Raw genomic sequence first — 18,992 nt, forward strand, 5'->3', positions numbered from 1 at the left:
CACATTGAGCTCTTCCCCACAGTGAAGACATGATGTCAAGATCCATCTGTTCACACACACACACACACACACACACACACACACACACACACACTCACACTCACACTCACAGAGAGAGACACACACAGACACAGGCACACAGAGAGACACACACACACACACACACACACACACACACACACACACACACAGAGAGAGACACACAGAGAGACACACACACACACACACACACACACACACACACACACACACACACAGAGAGACACACACACACACACACACACAGAGAGAGACACACACACACACACACACACACACACACACACACACACACACACACACAAAGACACACACACACACACACACACACACACACACACACACAAAGACACACACACACACACACACACACACACACACACACAGAGAGAGACACACACAGACACAGGCACACAGAGAGACACACACACACACACACACACACACACACACACAGAGAGAGACACACAGAGAGACACACACACACACACACACACACACACACACACACACACACACACAGAGAGACACACACACACACACACACACACACACACACACACACACAGAGAGAGACACACACACACACACACACACACACACACACACACACACACACAAAGACACACACACACACACACACACACACACACACAAAGACACACACACACACACACACACACACAAAGACACACAAAGACACAAACACACAAAGACACACACACACACACACACACACAGACACAGAGACACACACACACACACACACACACACACAGAGAGAGACACACACACACACACACACACACACACACAAAGACACACAAAGACACAAACACACAAAGACACACACACACACAGACACAGAGAGACACACACACACACACACACACACACTCACTAACACACTCACTCACACACACACACACACACACACACACACACACATACTTGTTTTTGTTACTTTGTGGGGACTCATGACTAGAAGGTTACACATGGGGACCGTAATTTCTAAATACAATAAAGCAATAATTTTAAGTCAGAGGTGTCAGGAATAATTTTTGATCCCCAAAAAACATATTTATTATCAAAAAAACTTAAGTTTAAAAAGCTTCATTTTTGTCAGGTTTTTCTATTCTGGCGGGGACGTCACTATTGTGTCTTACCACAAACCACCATTGGGTGTCACTATTATGAATTATCTATAGATTATCTATTTTATAAGAATAATAAACCATTATAAGATTAACAACAAAGTTTAAGTTTAGACAATCATTAAAGAGTTGTTTAAAAGGGATAAATGTGTCAGTATTTATATATTTTATCTTGCCTTTCAGTAATTAACCATCAACTGTATTTCAATAGACCATTTCTGGGGATGTAAACAGTGGAAAAAAGCCTTACCTCACTTCCTGTTTAACACATCTAATTTTCTTCAGTTTTGAAAATCTGAAAAGGTCCAAATGATAACCAAGACAAGTCATGTTTTATGACAAGCAGGATATGTTCATGGAGCATTGACACCATGGGTATCATGGTCTTTGCTAAATAATAATGATCTGTGTATACTGGAATCCACTCTGAATTAAAACACCACATGCCTGGCATTCATAATGCTATATATTTCTATCAATATTAGGCTTGTAACAGCACACAAAACTCTGGAGAAGATGAATGGATCAAATGCATCACTTTTTTATTCAGTATTTAACACTACTTGCACAATATGCAACAGGCTGCGTAAGAATAAAATTGTGTCATTTCAGCTCGGTGATTGTTTACATTAACTGTATTTGTGAAACTAAAAACTCTCTAAAACACTTCACTTGAAAGTACTCTTAACGTACTGAAATTTGTTTTCTAAGTAACAAACACAAACTTGTTGCCTTCAACAGGAAATAACATCCAGATAAAGGCCCTTTCCCCTTTTCTGTTACATTTTTCGCTTTAAAGAATCAATACGATTCTTAACATAAAATTTGACGCCCTCCCAACTTCTCCCTTGAAGTGCTGCTGGAGAGCGTTCAATACACTCCATACACTGAGCTTTACCAGGAACCTGTCCAGACCTGATGCTGTCCATCAGAGTCTTCTCCACAGCCTCAATCTCCTCTGGAGACCACTTTCTCCGGGGGTTCTGTGACAGTCCTGAATAAAACAAGAGTAATTAGTCATTGTGATTAGTTAAAAGTGACTCAAAACATCGACACATTTTTTGCTAAAATCATGGTTGAAAATCTGTCAATTCTGGCACGTTTACATGCATGTCACCAAGTAACAATGGGAAACAAAACTGCTGGTAATTCAGTCAATATCTAAGATAAGGACAAAAATGACTAAACATTTCCTTTATTCAGTTTTATTGGTCTTAATCTTAAATTACTGCATGGGAAATTGGTGACGGGAACTTTGTACTGGACAAGCCTTCCCTTTCTTTTCATGTTTAAGCCTTCAGTAGAGACTGGTCTGAAATAGGTTTTTGCTAATTAAAAGCTGCACATATGCTTGAATCATATTGGCCCAGGGTGACCAACAGCAACACATCTAAAAATCTAATAAGAGCTTTTGTAAATGTTTTTATCCAATTCTGACATCTCTAGCTGCACTGCAGTCTACAGGAGTTTTGTTGATACTTTAATTAGACCCATTCACATTGCAATCATACAGTGTTTCCTTCTTGACAAATTATGATTTCCACGATGCAGAAAACACAGACAAAAATCACAGAATCCAGTCATATTTTGGATGGATACATCAAACGTAGGTCAGTACAATTAAATCAAAATGCGATATGGACTATTGTCTATGAATATTAAGCCGCAAAAATGCAGTGTTTTATTGGACAAAACTGTCTAAGAAGAAACCACTGAAATGAAGACTTTGTCCATTTTGGATCTATCTGCCATGCTGCAGTAACAAATCTCCATCAATGCAGATCACTGAGAAATACACACTTTCTATACGGTCGTGTCAAACCTCTCCAAATTTCAGCTCCACATGAAAATCAAGGGAATTCTGTTGTCATCAAAATGTTTTTTTTGTGCAGATTCCTATTGAAATGACTTGATTTTGACTGAACTTTCACAGAAAAATGGAAAGTGTGGCCTATTTCATAAGACATTTGAAAATAGCTTACTCTTCGTTGTGTGTGGTTCCTCCAAGTCCTTGCCTTTCGGCTGCAGTTGTTTATCAGTCTTGCCTGTTATAAACAAATGAGCAAAACTGAAAAGACTTTCAATATATGCAATATTCAGTAATGGCATAGAATACTGACTAAATGGTTACCAGTAACTGTGTCACACATGTATTTAACAAAGATTAACAGGTGAAACAACAACAAAAACATCTTTTCACTTCTCTTCTCAGGATATACAAATATAATATAGCATGTATAGGATATAAAAATAATAAAAGCACTGTACGGAATTGAACTCTTTTTACAAGTACAACAATATCAGATGTAGGGCTGGATTTAATCGATTAATTCAAATTTATTTTATTTTTTAGAAATCAAGGATTCACAATTTTTGAATAAAAATATTACCAAACGTGCGACGCGCTCATATCGCAAGGCCTTGTGTTGATAAAGATGCGCCGCGTGCAGAGGAATAGGAAAAACATGCAAGAATATGGGAGTGAATGTCTTTTAAGTTGAGCGCTGTTTAGAATGAGCAGCTGATGCGAGCGCAACAGTTAAACACATCCATGGTTACACAGAAAAAAATAACCATGGAAACCTGTAACTACTGTATGTCTCATATTTCATGTGACAGACTGAAAGATGCATTTATACATAATAATAATCTACTGGTGTTTTATCTTCAGTCATTTTGAATTTGAATTACCTTGACTTTTGAGATTTATTTTAAAGCATTTTCCTCCTATTATATCTGAACATAATAAGACAAGTTTGAACAAGATGTAGTTGTAGTTCATGCATCTTTTCTGTAAAAGATACTTTAACATTTACATCATGTTGACAACTTCATGTGGTGCACCTGGATTAGAGTTTGCTTTAAATAGAGGATTAATAAAGAAAACGATCATTTGAATCATGTTGTAGTTACATTTTTTAAGTTGACTAGTTAAAAATCGTAAAAAAAATCTAGAATTGGTCAAATGGTCTAAAAAAAAAAATTGAGATTTTAATTATTTTCTAAATTGCCCAGCTCTAATCAGAAGTTTTCTTAATGTTTTTAAATCGCATTACCTTTGGGTGGTTCTTTATTTTTGTGTTGTCCAACTCCAGCAGAGGACTTCTTTGATTTATCTGGACACATAAAAGATTATTCAATAACAACTCCTAAATATCAGCAAGCACACTCAATGTTTTTCTTCCAGTAATATTTAGCCTTTTCTAGCTTTCCCATCGTTCCCTTTCAGACTGTTGTGAATTAAATTAGATTAGTAATAGTGAGAAAGTTTAATTGTTCTCCAATAATGCCAGCAGTACCAGTTTAAATACTCATTTATTGTCCTGTACACGTTCAGAATATGTTGCCCATAATGCGTTTCTAGACTGAGAGCATGCTGGACGGATGAATAATGAACGACGCGTGCGCACTGCACTTCTTGTATAGACATGTTTCAGAACGTTTAGAACGATGCTTTATATTTCCGGTCTCTGTTTCTACTCACATTTACATATTTTCCGAGCTGATATAATATAATGTGAAACCTATTCAAATGATTTTAAAATCACGTGGCGCCGTTTTTCATCACTTTACAGTGTTTTTGCAGTAAAGCACCTGTCATAGTTTAATGAGTGGGAAGATGAAGCGACGCGAGGTTAGCTGCATTGAAAACACATCTGTAGTGAACAACAGTGGACAAAGGTTTGCAACATTTTGATTGGATCTTGGTGGACTAACATAAGCAAACTGTCCAACGCCATCAGATAAAGATGCCAGGACAACGGCCAGACACCTCTTAGAGGGCAAGAAGAAGTTCTTCCATCATGTTTGGACTTAATGTGTTCGTAACATTGCCAAAGGTATTCTGGTTGTGGTTTGGTAAGTGAATAATGCATTGGAAAAAGCTTTAGTGACACTTTTCTGAATGTGTGTTTGGACAATGCAAATACGGTTCACAGGAGGAAAGAAGGCCTCTGATGGAAACAGCCAATCACAGCCTGGAAATGGAGAAGCGCCAGATTGCAATCTCCTTCTCATCAGAAAGAGATAAAGGTACCTTCCCAAAAGACACTCCATGTTCTGAGTCTCCGGCCTGTTACAGGGAAGGCAGCAACAGAAACAAGCGATCTGAGTCTCCAGCCTGCGGGGTAGGAGATAGAAACAGAAACATCCATGTTCTGAGTCTGAGTCCCATAAGGGAAGAGACACTAACAGATACCAGGTCCTGAGTCTCCAGCTTCGAGGCAGCAACAGATACGACCACATTCTGAGCCTCCAGCCTGCGAGGAAAGAGATACTCTACGTTTAGACTTCAGAGTCTTCGTCCAGCGAGACAACAGATGCAGCACGTCCTGAGTCTCCATCCTAGAGAGCCAAAACGGATCGACCAAATTCTGGGTCTCTAGCCCAGACGGGCAGAAGACACACAGACATCTGCAACAAGGTTAAGCTCCGGCGTGCAAACCTTCACCCCAAGGTACCTTTGCTTGTGTGTTCCAGGCTAAGGACCTTCTGCACCTACTCCACGGCCACACCTGCATGTTCCAGATTTTAGGACCCTTTGGTGCTCCAGGAGACCAGCATCCTCCAGCACTTCATGTTCAAGGCTGTCGAAACGGATTCCTGCTCCTTCTCCACTGCATTATTACCAGCACAAGCAGTGGATGAAATCCCCACCACCGGACTGCTCACTCAGCCACAGAGCACATAACCCTCACCTATCCAAACCTCCTCCAGAGACCTTGGCAGTGTTGTGTATCAGTATAGGATTTTTCTCATTTACATTAAATAGCTGATATAGCTGACTGCAGTAGATGACAAATAATGTTCCACGTATTTGTTAGATGCATAATAAGGTTGTGAATGTACAGCTCCTGATCGGGGTGAGGGTCACAGGATTTTGTCCACAGAATGATAAGAGCAAACATTATTTTAACATTTTATTATTTAACACCCAGTATTTTAACTTAAGCGCTGCATACAGCTCCGGACAGGACAGGTTTTCTGGAACGCAAAACAAGTGCTTTAAAGGAATTCCTTAGTTTATTACGTTACTGTGGCAGCCAACAACAGCACAGCTTAACCCTCCGCACATTTTTATATTTATATTGAAAAAGTTTCAATTCAGTCAATCTTTTTATCGTGTTTTAACGGATTTCTATGGAGACCGGAAAACGAGAGCATCCAAACGGAAGTTAGAATCCATCATGGAGCCACTCACTTACTCAGGATAAAGGTCTATAACACTGCACAAAACCACAATAAACAGCTCTTTTGTTTTTAATTCAAGTCGTCACTGGTCATTATTGCCTACTGAGCAAAGGCGGCACGACACACACTACATACCTGCTGAATCTGGAGGTGAAGGTGAAGGTGAAGCATCATTTTCGGTCATTTCTTTCTCGTCCTCAGACTCTGATCCATCACTGTCCATCAGGACTCTCTCTAGAAAATACAGCAATCACATAGACAAAATAATCAGGTAGCAAACTAAACATTTTTTAAACCGCTACATTCAACAAATGTCTATAATCGACAGTGGTGTTCCTGCTGATCGTAACATGGTATTTGAGATTTTTCAATCAGCTTTATTGTTACATTGGCATCTGCCAAAATAAAACTATGGAGGAAAATGTGTAAATTAGGGCTGGGAATATTTAGGCACTTCACGATCCGAGCCGATTCTGGGAGTCATGATCTGATTCCAAAACAATTCTTGATCTACATTTTTTTTCCTAATTAATTCTCCTACTGTGCAAATACATCTTTACAACTTTACATTTTAACCAAAATTGGAGTTTCTATGGTTTTTGTTTATAGTTGGAATCTCTGTGACAGTACTGCCATCTTAAAGGGTTACTCCACCCAAAAATGAAAATTCTGGCATTAATCACTTACCCCCATGTCGTTCCAGATCTGTAAAAGCTTTGTTCGTCCTCGGAACACAATTTAAGATATTTTAGAATAAATCCGGGAGGCTTGTAACTAGGGATGCTCCGATCAGGATTTTTGCAGCCGATACGAGTACCGATTTCTTATCATGGTGATCGGCCGATTCTAATGCTTCAAGCTTTATATAACATATGTAATAAAATTATATAAATCATAAAAATTATTCCTTATACAGTGAACATTTTAATATTCCTTTAAAATGGTGTTTATGCATAACATTATGTATATCAGGGATGCTTAATATAAGACAAAAATAAATGCAAACAAAATGTCTGATGCAACCCAAGGCAGAGATGGGCTCGGACTCGAGTCGCAGTTTTATAGCCTTCAGACTTGACTTGACCTGAAATGACTCCAGACTTTATTCGACTCGAGGAAAAGGACTTGTGAATATTTTAAAAGCAACTCGAGTCTTTTATCCTTAAATACTTCTATAAGTGCATCCATCCGGACTGCGAGCCGTAACAGCAGCACCATTTTAAGTGAGCGGCGCATCAAAACAGCGGAGCGGATCACATTACAAGTGCTCCGGGTCGTTTATGGTAAATATCTTTCAGTGCTATATCCTCTTATTTTTATCTAAAGCTAAACACGCTTTATTCAAGCCCTTTCAGCTCGGTGCGCTTTCTCTCTCCGGATGCGCGCCGGTGCCAAGTTCAAGAGCTGCCGTGGTTATTTTAACAACAACAGAAACACGGTGAGAGGCAAAATTATAGATTACTTTCACTAAAATACAGCAGAAAAAAACAATGCTGCAAATACAATTATTTTTCTATTTATCTATCTATAACTTATGACTCAAACCAGATGTAACAAGACGTTTCTGATCTACATTTAGCTATATATATATATATATATAAATAATTGTTGTTAGATGGCTAGGTTGGAATTTAAACTTTGAAACTGTTATTCTCAAGATGAGAACGTTTTGATTATCCAATGTATTGACGTCATCAAATTGTGATCGGTACATGAGATCGGCCAAATGTATGAGTACCGATCGAGTCATAAAATGTGAATATCGGCCGATACCGATCTCCGGCCGATCGATCGGAGCATCCCTACTTGTAACTGTCCCATTGACTGCCTGATAAATTACACGGTCAAGGTCCAGAAAAGTATGAAAGACCTCATCAGAGTACTCGATCTGCCATCAGTGGTTCAATCACAATGTTATGAAGCAACGAGAATACTTTTTGTACAGAAAGAAAACAAAAATAACGTTGTTATTCAACATTTCGGCAGCGTAACATCACCTTAGCGCCATTTTGGAGAGCACCCGCTGGACGCACATAGCGTGCGCTGCTCTGTGTCAGCTGCAATGCAACGAGACGTCTTCTACACGCATTTACGCTTTGATTTGAACACAAACAGCGTATCGTTCCATTGCAGCTTTTACAGCTCTGGAACGGCATGGGGTAAGTGATTAATGCCAAAATTTTCATTTTGGGGTGGAGTAACCCTTTAAAATTAGGGGTGCGAATTGGCACTGGTTTCACTATTTGTTTCGATTAAGATTATCATGTCAACGCTTCAATTCAATTCAAAATCACCATGCATCAGAATGCAACACATCCTCATTTTTCAATATTACTGCACATGGCAACTTTTTCATTTTTCGATTTTTTTCTCCCACCACTAGTGTAAATGAGTTTACTTATTTATTCATGCCTGTTTACCTTGTGGATCAATCTGGATCTCATCTAGGTTCTTTCCTTTAAAGTCAGACAACTGTCCTCGTTCCATGGCCATAAGTATTTCGCTGATCTTCGCCAGCTGTAATGTTCCTTCGGGCAGGCGATAATACTGGCGATGGACCCTGATGTCGTGTCCTAGGAAGTCAGCGAGGTCGTCCATTTCATTGTCCTTTAAGTTGAGGACCTTGGACATGGTGGCCATGTGCTTCCTCAGTTTGGTGGAGGATAATGCAGTTGGGTGTTTTGCTCCACAGCTTTGAGCGATCTGACGAATAACATCCGATCCTCTGAAGTGACTGAGTGCTTGTGGTCTTCCAAACATGAACACATTCTCATCGAGCACATCACAGTTGCGGCGAGTGTTCACAAGCAACTCCATCGATGTCACCATATCTGGTGTGAGAAGAATGGGGACCTTTCGTCCACGTTTGCCTCTTATTTCAATTCTCTGGAAGTGCTTGCAAAGTGACTTCTCAAGGTCTGATAAAGCAAGCTCTACATCTGGATGAGTCGATGAGGTGTCTCTCAATATAAAAGCATTGAGGGGCATCTTGGACACCTCTCCTTCCCGTCTACGATTGAACATTATTGCCTGACAGAGTGTCACCTTTGCCAGTTCTGACCAGTTCTTGATGCTTGGTTCTTCTTCGAGTTTTGTTTGATACTTCTTACTCTGGCTGTCAAGATACTGGTGCATTTTTTTCACATCATCAGCAAAGGGAAGAAGTTGTGGAGAGTTCCATTTTGCTTCACTCAAATTTCGGAGGGCCTGGGACGACTCACTCCATTTAGTGTCGCAGATTTGTTTGAAGGCCTGCACATTGCTAAGGGCATTCTTATCACCGGACATCATTGCCTCACATTCAATAACGTCAGCCATCTTCTTGAGGTTGTGCCCTAACTTCAGGGCTGCCACACTGTGAACCGCTTCAATGACATGAGGGAAATTAGCCGGGATGAAGAAATCTGACACCTCCTTCAACTTGCTGTTCTTTCCTCCTTGGAGGACCAGGCGCCCTGTCTCACGCATCTTTTGTCTGATATATTCATGTTTTGTGACATCATGGCCATGCTTATTAAACAGATGCTGTCCTAATTTTAATATGATTTGCTCTTTGCGGACCATATTTGTTATCTCATCCTCATGCATTTCATGCACCATTTTCCAAAATCGTGCATTCACACCATCTGGAACTGGTTCAGTATACGTGCAAAGAGACTGAACTCGAGTTTTTCCTGGCTTCATTCCTTTGACTTTCTGGCTTAGGTGGCATCTCTGCATGTGTCTCCACATTGATTTCCTTTTCAGGTACGCCGCACAGTTTACGCAGTGCAAGTAGTCACTTGGTTTTACTGGTGCAACAGATTGCTGTCGGGGGATTACAAATCCTTTTTCTGTAACTTCAGAATTATGAGGTGAAGAGGACCTGCTTTCAGGTTCAGATAAGGAGGATTCTCCGGTATTGTTTTTGTCCGATGAAGAGGATTCTTTGCTTCCACTCTTAGCCAAAGAACAAGAACGTGTCAGACGCCTCCTTTTCAGTGGTCGAGATCTTGATTTTTTTGACATTATCTTTCCTTGACTTTTCTTGTTTCTTGCTTTCTTTTTTGCTGAACCACTCTCTTCCTCTGCTGAAGTGTTACTTTCAGATTCTTCCTCTGTCTCTGGTATATATTCTTCCTCACTCAGTTCTGAACTGGACAGATATTCTCCAAGCATTTTTCTGTTAAGCTGTGAATAAAAGCTACGAGTTAGAGGTCTTGATCAGAAATGCCATGGCCGACAACATATTAAAGGAACAAGCCACTATTTTTGAAAATAGGCTCATTCTCCAATTCCCCAAGAGTTAAACAGTTAGTAAACATTCAGCCGATCTCCGGGTCTGGCGGTAGCACTTTTAGCATAGCTTAGCATAGATCATTGAATCGGATTAGACCATTAGCATCGCACTCAAAAATGACCAAAGAGTTTTGATATTTTTCCTATTTAAGACTTGACTCTTCTGTAGTTACATCGTGTACTAAGACTGACGGAAAATGAAAAGTTATATTTTCTGTGCCGATATGGCTAGGAACTATAATCTCATTCCAGCGTAATAATCAAGGGACTGTGCTGCCGTACCATGTGTGCAGCAGGAGCAGTGATATTACACAGAGCCTGTGGAAATAGTCCCCAGCTTGCAAGACACGCTCCCTGTGCAAGCAGTTGGTCACATTGGATATGTTGACGGAAGTTATCCTATATTCAGGCGCTGCGTGATATCATTACGCCTGCTGCACTCGTGGTACAGCAGCACAGTTCCTTCATTATTACACCGTTATTATAGATTATTATTGTTTCATATGTGCAGGACAAAGGGACACTTTTCATATAAGTATGTTAAGATAATAAACTTACGATTACGCTGTCAGTTCTTAGGAGCTCAGGTACAGTGTCCGTGTCCTTGTCTGGAGTGGGGTCAAGGGTCACGGTACAATCACTACCGTCGGAGCACTGATGTCTTTCCTGAAAAATGATCCGAAAAATACACTCAAATGCACATTTTTAATGGCAATTCATTTTAGCTCGGAAAGCTGTTTTAGCTGTGCTTCAGTTAGTACAATGTTAGCCAAAAATGATCTCCTTTCACCTTGTACAACACAGATCGCATCAACATTCTTGAAAACAGACGGTTACCAGAACTCCCCAACATTTCTTTAATCAGAACAAGTAAAAGAGTAAAAATCACCAGGCTTTATTAAAGCTTTATTTTGGGCGTCCCGTGGCTCACCGTCTAGGGTACCTACTATGTCTGAATCTAACACAGACCCTCTAATGCAAGCTAACACGTTAACAATTTGTGGACCAACCGCTGACTAGAGAGACCTGCTAACTGAAAACGATAAGTTTGATGTTATGATAACTCAAAATTAACTTTTTAACAAACATAAGACTGACCTAGCAAATGAAGCCATACAAAAGACTTAATACAACTAACCTTTGTTTTCATGCTCTGATATAAATATAAAGTCATTTACAGTTTTTGTGTACGCCTTCATGTATCGTTCTTCACAAGCATTGTGATGCGCTCTAAGTTTCTGGAGGCGACTCAAGTGATGCTTCTGAAACTACAAGACAAAAAAACTACGTTTTAAAGTTTTTTTGGAAGCTTTTCTTTTGCTATTTATGCTACCTTCAGAACTGAACCTTTAAATAAGGACTTATTGTTGACAGCAGACACAGAGGTGAGCCACAGGAGATTCCCTATATTACACTAAACAACTCGTTAAGAGTCAAATTAGAAATGGATACAGTATCCTGCAACACAACTGTGTTTGACTGTAGGGTTCAGGTGCTTGCCTGACACAAACGTCCGCATGCTTGCTGGTGCAGATGGGCTTTTGTAATGGCTTGTAGGGCTGTGCGATTTGGGGAAAATATCTAATTGCAAATTTTTTTTTTTGACAGATATTGCGATTGCGATTTGATTTGTGATTTTAAATTTGCTAAAAATCTTCTGCTCCTCTCTAAAAAGATTCTAAAGTCAAGCCTCAGCTCAATATTGTCAATAATGTGCAGCACAGTATGAGTATCGGTACCCTGCTGAAAAACAAAACTATAGAAACCATCACAGATATTCTTATAGTTTCCCTAAAAAACATTACAAAATTCCTTTTTGTTTTGGGCATTATTCCAATGGGAATTACTGTTGTTCTATTGGTTGCCATCTGCTAGATTACATCCCATCAATAGAATGCATCAAATACCAGCAGACACCATTATAGTTTACATTAAAACCAGTACAATTCCCATCATAACCCTTAAATACACTACATTTTCTATTGTGTTTTGGGAGGAGGGTCTGCAGGCTTTTTTTTTCTGCAGGGAAGATTATAATGGCATTACTACTTTTACAGAATTACTGAATTTCACAGGAAATATTTTTTTATAAAGAACTGTAATTCTTTAGTCAATTATTAAAGTATTACGTTACACGGGCTGATTTATTCATTTTTAAGTATTTGAGATTTTAAGAACAAGTGGGAAATGTGCTGAATGTTTTATTTCATCCGAGTGAAATTAGCAAGCAGTTAGACTTAATTTACATTAGTTTTAAATTCTTTAGTTTTAATTTGCCTAACTTTCGATCGGACCCTTTTTAGATGGTGGGTGTTTAATCAGTTGGCTAGAGCAGTGCTGATCGGGGAGAACGGAGGTCACTCTGTTGGTCAGTAAGACTGTCACTCAAGGCTGGCAGTCATGCATATGCTCTGGAACGGAGGAATAGCACGTCCACATCGCAGGCTTTGCAATTAGCAAATTGCAACGTCTCAAATCGCGATTACGATTCTATTTCGATTAATCGCACAGCCCTAATGGCTTGGGAGAGTTTAGGTGTTGAATAATCCAGACCTGTGAATCACTAGTGATCTTCTTTTCAGGACCGTCTGCCACATCATCCGCTGTAATTCACAGAAGACAAAAGCTTGTTTAGGTTCACAAAGAACAATGCCAGGCTGTTCAAACGTTTGTAAAATATTAGAGAAGACACTAGAAGTTCATTTTCACCAACAATGAATGCATGTAAAAATAAAAATGTAATATTTCAGAAAGGTATTTTTCACAATAACATAATCATATGTCTAGTCCTTTTAAACTGATTAATGCTACCACACCAAATAGTATGTCATTTGAAAGCATTTCAAATATTTAACAAAAAAAGTACACATATTGAATTGGTTTTTGAAATTAAATTTTTTTTAACTAAAAGCAGCAGATATAATTAACTACTTGGTTTACTTTCTACAGATGATCTCTTCTCTTTTTAAATAAACCCGTAAAGAAAATGTATAATCATTATAACAAAAAACTGCAGGTTTCGATTCCAAATTAAAGGCATAGTTCACCCAAAAATGAAAATCAGCCTGTCTTTTACTCACCTTCGAAGGTGTAGGTGACTTTCTTCTTTCAGACGAATGCAGTCGGAGTTATATTAAACAATGTTTTTGATCTCCAAGCATTAGAATGAAGCATACGACTGTTATTCCAGAGGATGTTTCATCCATCATAAATCATGGGTCACACGTAGAGATCCCGTACATTGTTGTAATAACAATATCCATATTTAAGAACTTATGAACACTTTTCTCTCACTTCCTCTAACCATAGCCGTATGCCTCTAACAGTCAGACCGGAGACCGGAGTCCGCTGGAGCGACACGCTCTTGTGAACGCGTGTATGACCGTCACAGGAACTGACAGGAAGTGCTTCAAACTTCTTAAATATGGATATTGTTATTACAACAACTAGGGGTGGGCGATATGGCAAAAATATCATATCACGGTTTTTAGAAATATCACGATTTCACAATTTTATCACGATTCTTTGTCATGTTGCTTTGACTATTTTGTCTGAGCAGCCTAAATAATTTCCTATTATAAAGACAAAGCCTTTTAAGGTAACAAAATATAAAAAGAATGGTGGATATTTAGGCCAAAGTGGGCGAAGATAAAAATATGTCATTATTTTATATTTGTTATTAAAAATAAGAACAAAGATACACATTACAAATACCCATAATATACAAATAAAACAGTGTTTCATTTTCAGGTACAATAGATGTATTTAGCAGAGCATTCAAGAAATTGAATGAACAAATATAAAAATAAAACACTTTATAGATTGATTCCTACTAAAGCAACTGTATTATTATAATTTTTTCTCGTTGTGTTTTGTTGTTTTAACATTAAAGAATAAAAATGATGTCATCTGTCTGTCGATTCTGTCATAGTGTATTATATTTATACCATCATTTACATTAAAATTACTTTTAAACCTGAGTGAGTTTGTTTCTTCTGCTGAACATAAATGCTATTTTGAAGAAGGAGGAAAACCAATCAGTTGCTGGTCCTCAGTGACTTCCATAGGATTGTTCTTTCTATCAAAGTCAATGTGGACCAGCAACTGTTCGGTTACCCAGATTCTTCAAAATATCATCTTTTGTGTTCAGCACAAGAAAGAAATTAATACAGGTTTGGGACAACATGTGAGTAAATGACAGAAATGTAATTTGAGGGTGAACTATCCCTTTAATGACAGTCGACAGCATGTTTAGTGTCCTGTCCCTTTAAGAGCTGCACGCATCTAATATACAGACACGCATCCGTTTCTCTCTTAACTATTTACTTTCATTTTAGAGATAACCAACTGAGTCTGTATGTAAACCTTGTGTGTTTTGACAGTATTAGCGCAAGATAAGTTAGTTCAGTAATCAGGCGCTGTTAGACAGGCCCTAGTGCGAGCGCTTCGGGGGTACAGGAGGGTGTGCGCTCTCGTCAGATGAGAGTGAATGAAACGTTTAACCAGTAAAGGCTTTAAAACACGCAAATAATGTAGTTTTGTGATTGTGAATAAGTGCAGTGTCCTGTGAGAGTAACTCTACCGCTGACTGATGTGAATGTATGTGGTGTTGTACAGTATATTGATACGGCGGCGCCAGAACTGAGCTGATAGAATATGTGCTGGAGCACCATACTACCATATTTCTTCAAAAGCAGATCGTGGACACATTTTTATCATCTATGATCAAAGATCGTCATATCGCACACCCCTAACAACAACGCACGGGATCGCTACAGATCGCTTCATTCACCCCCCGGAGCCGTGTGACCCATGATTTATGATGGATGAAACATCCTCTGGAATAATAGTCGTATGCTTCATTCTAATGCTTGGAGATCAAAAACATTGTTTAATATAACTCCGACTGGATTCGTCTGAAAGAACAGTCACCTTTGTTTGGGGACACTTCATTTCTAGAGATTATCGTTGATTTGATTACACAGATCCTAATTAAACTAAACTGAGCTAGACAATGACGTCTCTGCATTCAATAATGAAATGCCTTTAACTGAAAATTGAGTGTTTAATATCTATTCTCCTATTAGATACTGTTAAGTGCTTTGACACAATCTGCATTGTTAAAAGCCTTGAGACTTCCATTTAAACTGACCAGTAATTAATTACTAAATTCTTTACCTATAAACAGAAGATGTGAGATTGAAAGCGTACGTCACGCACATCCATGCACTCGATAGAGGAGAGTATGAGGGCTATGTTGGGTATTTATTTTATTTCAAGGTTGTGCTCTTATAAGCCTGGGTTACTCTGGCTCATAAAGCTACTTTTAATTCTAAGCTTGAAGAATTATTTTGAGTAATATTTGCCACACTATAAACTTGATGAGCTCACCTGTGCATCCAGAGCTGTCCTCCACAGGTGACTGGATACCAGCTTCATCTTCCTGCAAGCACAAGTGTGACAGTCACTCAAACATCACGATCTAACATTACATTACACTCTACTTTAAGCTGCAATCGTGTAATTAGTCAATATATTAAAGTATTTCATATTGTGAATTAAGGCTAGATATTTTCAGAACAATTTGACAGAAAATGGCATTTTCCAGTCTAGAAAACTGCATTACAGATGTAGAAAAAACTTGTTCTGTATTTATTGAACTTGTCTCTTGCATATTTTACACATAATGGTGGTGTTTTTAGTGGGCCAGTCATGAATCCAGCCTCAGACCCCCCACATGGCTCTGCACGTGCAGGCCTCTAATCAGACTCCAACACCAACTACACATATCGCTTCAGACATTAGTTTACACATCAAGGTCAAAATATGTCCTTCAGAAATAGCATTAAGACAACATAGCATTAAGACAACATTTTAAAGTAAATGACGTTTATAAGTGGATTAAGGCTAAAACACACGTTAACCGTGCGATTCTAACTGTGGCCTTAAAACATGATCTTAAGACTTATAAGAATCTACAGCCCTAATTAATATATTATTGTTAACATTACTGTCATTTTGGTACATTAATCTATACTTTCTGCAAAGCTGCATTAAGTTTATGTTGATTGTGAAAAGCGCTAACGCACAGAAATAAACTGACGTCACTTTTTATGTTCCGATATAAGTCTAAACAATACGTAAGTTTCATGAACAGCACAATATTATATTGTAATCATGCATAACTTACTTTCCCGTCGTCCATCATGTGTCGTCCTCCTCGCGGTGTGTGGAGCATCTCTGAGGCGGGCGCAGGTGTGGAGGAGTGGGGGAGGGGATGGTCGCGGTGGGGACGCGCATCTCCGCTTCTGTGTAACGCGCCGCTCCATTACAATACGACCGTTTCTTTACTCGACTTTCCTTTGTGTTTTTCTGGGATTTCTGTTTTCTTTGCAAATCGGTGAATCAGCATATTTGCTCTAACAAAATAAATGCATTTTCCAACCTTGGAGATTTAATGACTCAACTGTTTTTGTTTTTTTTTCAAATTAAAAAAAATGACAAAACGTTGATATAAAAATAAATTTATAGCCTATTACATTTTACATTTAAAAACAACACATGAAGGAATGGATCCAATTTAGAACTCCCTTTTTATGATATTAATAAAAAGTAACTATTACTAGCCCTTGTAATCATCAGACCTGATATTATTTGACCCTCTGAGAGGAGATAAAATAAATAAAATAGGACTGAAACAAGTGAGGCTTGTCTTCATGAGACCAAACGTGATCCTGAAGCCTCTACTTGAGGCCTTGTTCTCAGATGGTTTCTGACTAAGTGAAGACCATTTCTAGACTGAGGTGTCATAGATCCATGAACCTGCGTGTTTCTAGCTATTTTAACACAACACAAGAAGCAGCTTGAGTTGCAGCTAACATTAAATGACTTTCATGAATATCTTAACCAAACGTGAACTTTTGTTGGATTCTTAGAAGGGACTGAAATTAAGCGTGTGAAACAGAATGGGAGTCAGAGCTGTTGTTCTTGTTGATGTCCTTAGAAATTGTCTATATTACATTTTTTTACAATTGCAAGGACACATTTCTCAATACTTAGGTCACTTTTTCAAAACTCTTCACACAGCGAGTCTATGTGGGCTATCATTTTTATCATTTGGCACAAAATGCATTCATTGACCACATCTGTCAAATTATATGAATTCCTTTATCACTTCAACACAAACACCACCAAAACTTTATGTAATATACAAGACAATGTGACATTTACATAATGTTTTCAAAACTATTCAAAACCTAGCACAGTACAAAAATGAATAAGCCAGAAATTTGCAACATTTCTACTGTAATATCATATAGAAAAATGTTCTGAATGTAAAAAAATCTAATGTTATCAAAGCAGTTGCTGTAGCTGAACATCTTCACAAGTGTTAGTCTTTCACTTTCATTATCTTCTATACAAAGGAGGAAAACTTAGGAATAATGTTGTAGTGAAATGTAAACATGGAGCATGTAACATACACTGCAGTGAATTATAAACAGTAGAGAGAGTCTCAGATTCTTGTTTTGTAAAGAAATTTTCCAAAAGAAAACATTGTATAATGCCTCCTGTTTTTAGGTTGCTGTGTTATGAGTGATAAAGTGTGTTTTAGTGCAGTCTGGATGTGAAATGAACTGCTGTGTCAAGCTGAAAGATGGTTAGGAGAACTGTGTGAAGAGTTTAGAAGAACTGATAAATGTGTGCTTTTGAAACTCTTTAACAGCATCCTCCTAACTATTTTTAAAATAAAAGCAAAATCTCTCTCCTTGCTTGTAATGTTCTAGACAGAGATTGAAACCGTGTATTGCTAGCACTTCTCTTAAGTTGAATCGCTTCACCCTAACCCTGACGCTGCAGAAGCATCAAGGGCTGGAAGCACCCTAGTAACTGTGTTTGCACTCTGCTGCATCTGGCAAGCGCTTCTGTAGCCTGATGGCAAACACTGAGAGACTGAGGAGGAGCTTCTTCCCCGGGCCATCAGGCTCCTCCACTCCTAAACTCAGCCTCTTAACATCACACCACTCCACTTATAATCACTAACATCAGTAAGATATTCATATCTCTACCTCATGCTGACAGTGTCATTTGCACACAGCACTTTCTGTCTTTTGGTATTTTTACTTATTATTTTTATTTTTTTGGTATTGCTGCTACATGACAATCATGTACAACCTGTTTGCACATTCCTCTCTTGTACATTCCTGCTTATCTTAATATTTAAGTCTACAGTATACTGTCATGCAGATGTTTATATTTTGTTCTTTACTTATTTCATCTTATGTATATTTCCTCTGTGTTGTATTCTATAATATTTGCACTGTCCATGGAACG

General features: G+C 38.5%; 2 protein-coding genes across 2 annotated transcripts in view; one reads left to right on the forward strand and one right to left on the reverse strand.

Moving 5' to 3' along the window:
- Nucleotides 1-18,992, forward strand: part of LOC306864018 (G protein-activated inward rectifier potassium channel 2-like) — a gene marked incomplete at both ends in the record, with an annotated part of 39,317 nt that overhangs the window by 10,894 nt on the left and 9,431 nt on the right. The gene's annotated exons all lie outside the window — the stretch shown is intronic.
- On the reverse strand, nucleotides 1,713-16,904 carry LOC306864017 (uncharacterized protein). Its single transcript, XM_079407671.1, has 9 exons — nucleotides 16,852-16,904; nucleotides 16,053-16,104; nucleotides 13,215-13,264; nucleotides 11,220-11,327; nucleotides 8,804-10,553; nucleotides 6,519-6,617; nucleotides 4,250-4,309; nucleotides 3,176-3,238; nucleotides 1,713-2,187 (listed from the first exon to the last, which is right to left on the reverse strand). The coding sequence occupies exons 1-9, from the start codon at nucleotides 16,897-16,899 to the stop codon at nucleotides 1,973-1,975; spliced, it is 2,445 nt and encodes an 814-aa protein (XP_079263797.1). The 5' UTR covers nucleotides 16,900-16,904; the 3' UTR covers nucleotides 1,713-1,972.

The sequence above is a fragment of the Barbus barbus genome (assembly GCF_936440315.1).
Source record: "Barbus barbus genome assembly, chromosome: 45".
Classification (NCBI taxonomy): domain Eukaryota; kingdom Metazoa; phylum Chordata; class Actinopteri; order Cypriniformes; family Cyprinidae; genus Barbus; species Barbus barbus.

Coding starts and splice junctions, on each gene's coding strand:
- LOC306864017 (XM_079407671.1), bottom strand. CDS start 16,899: ATGCTCCACACACCGCGAGGAGGACGACACATGATGGACGACGGGAAA. Junction 6,618..8,803: donor GATCCAGATTGATCCACAAG/GTAAACAGGCAT, acceptor TGTATTTTCTAG/AGAGAGTCCTGATGGACAGT. Junction 2,188..3,175: donor GGAACCACACACAACGAAGA/GTAAGCTATTTT, acceptor TGTTTTATTCAG/GACTGTCACAGAACCCCCGG.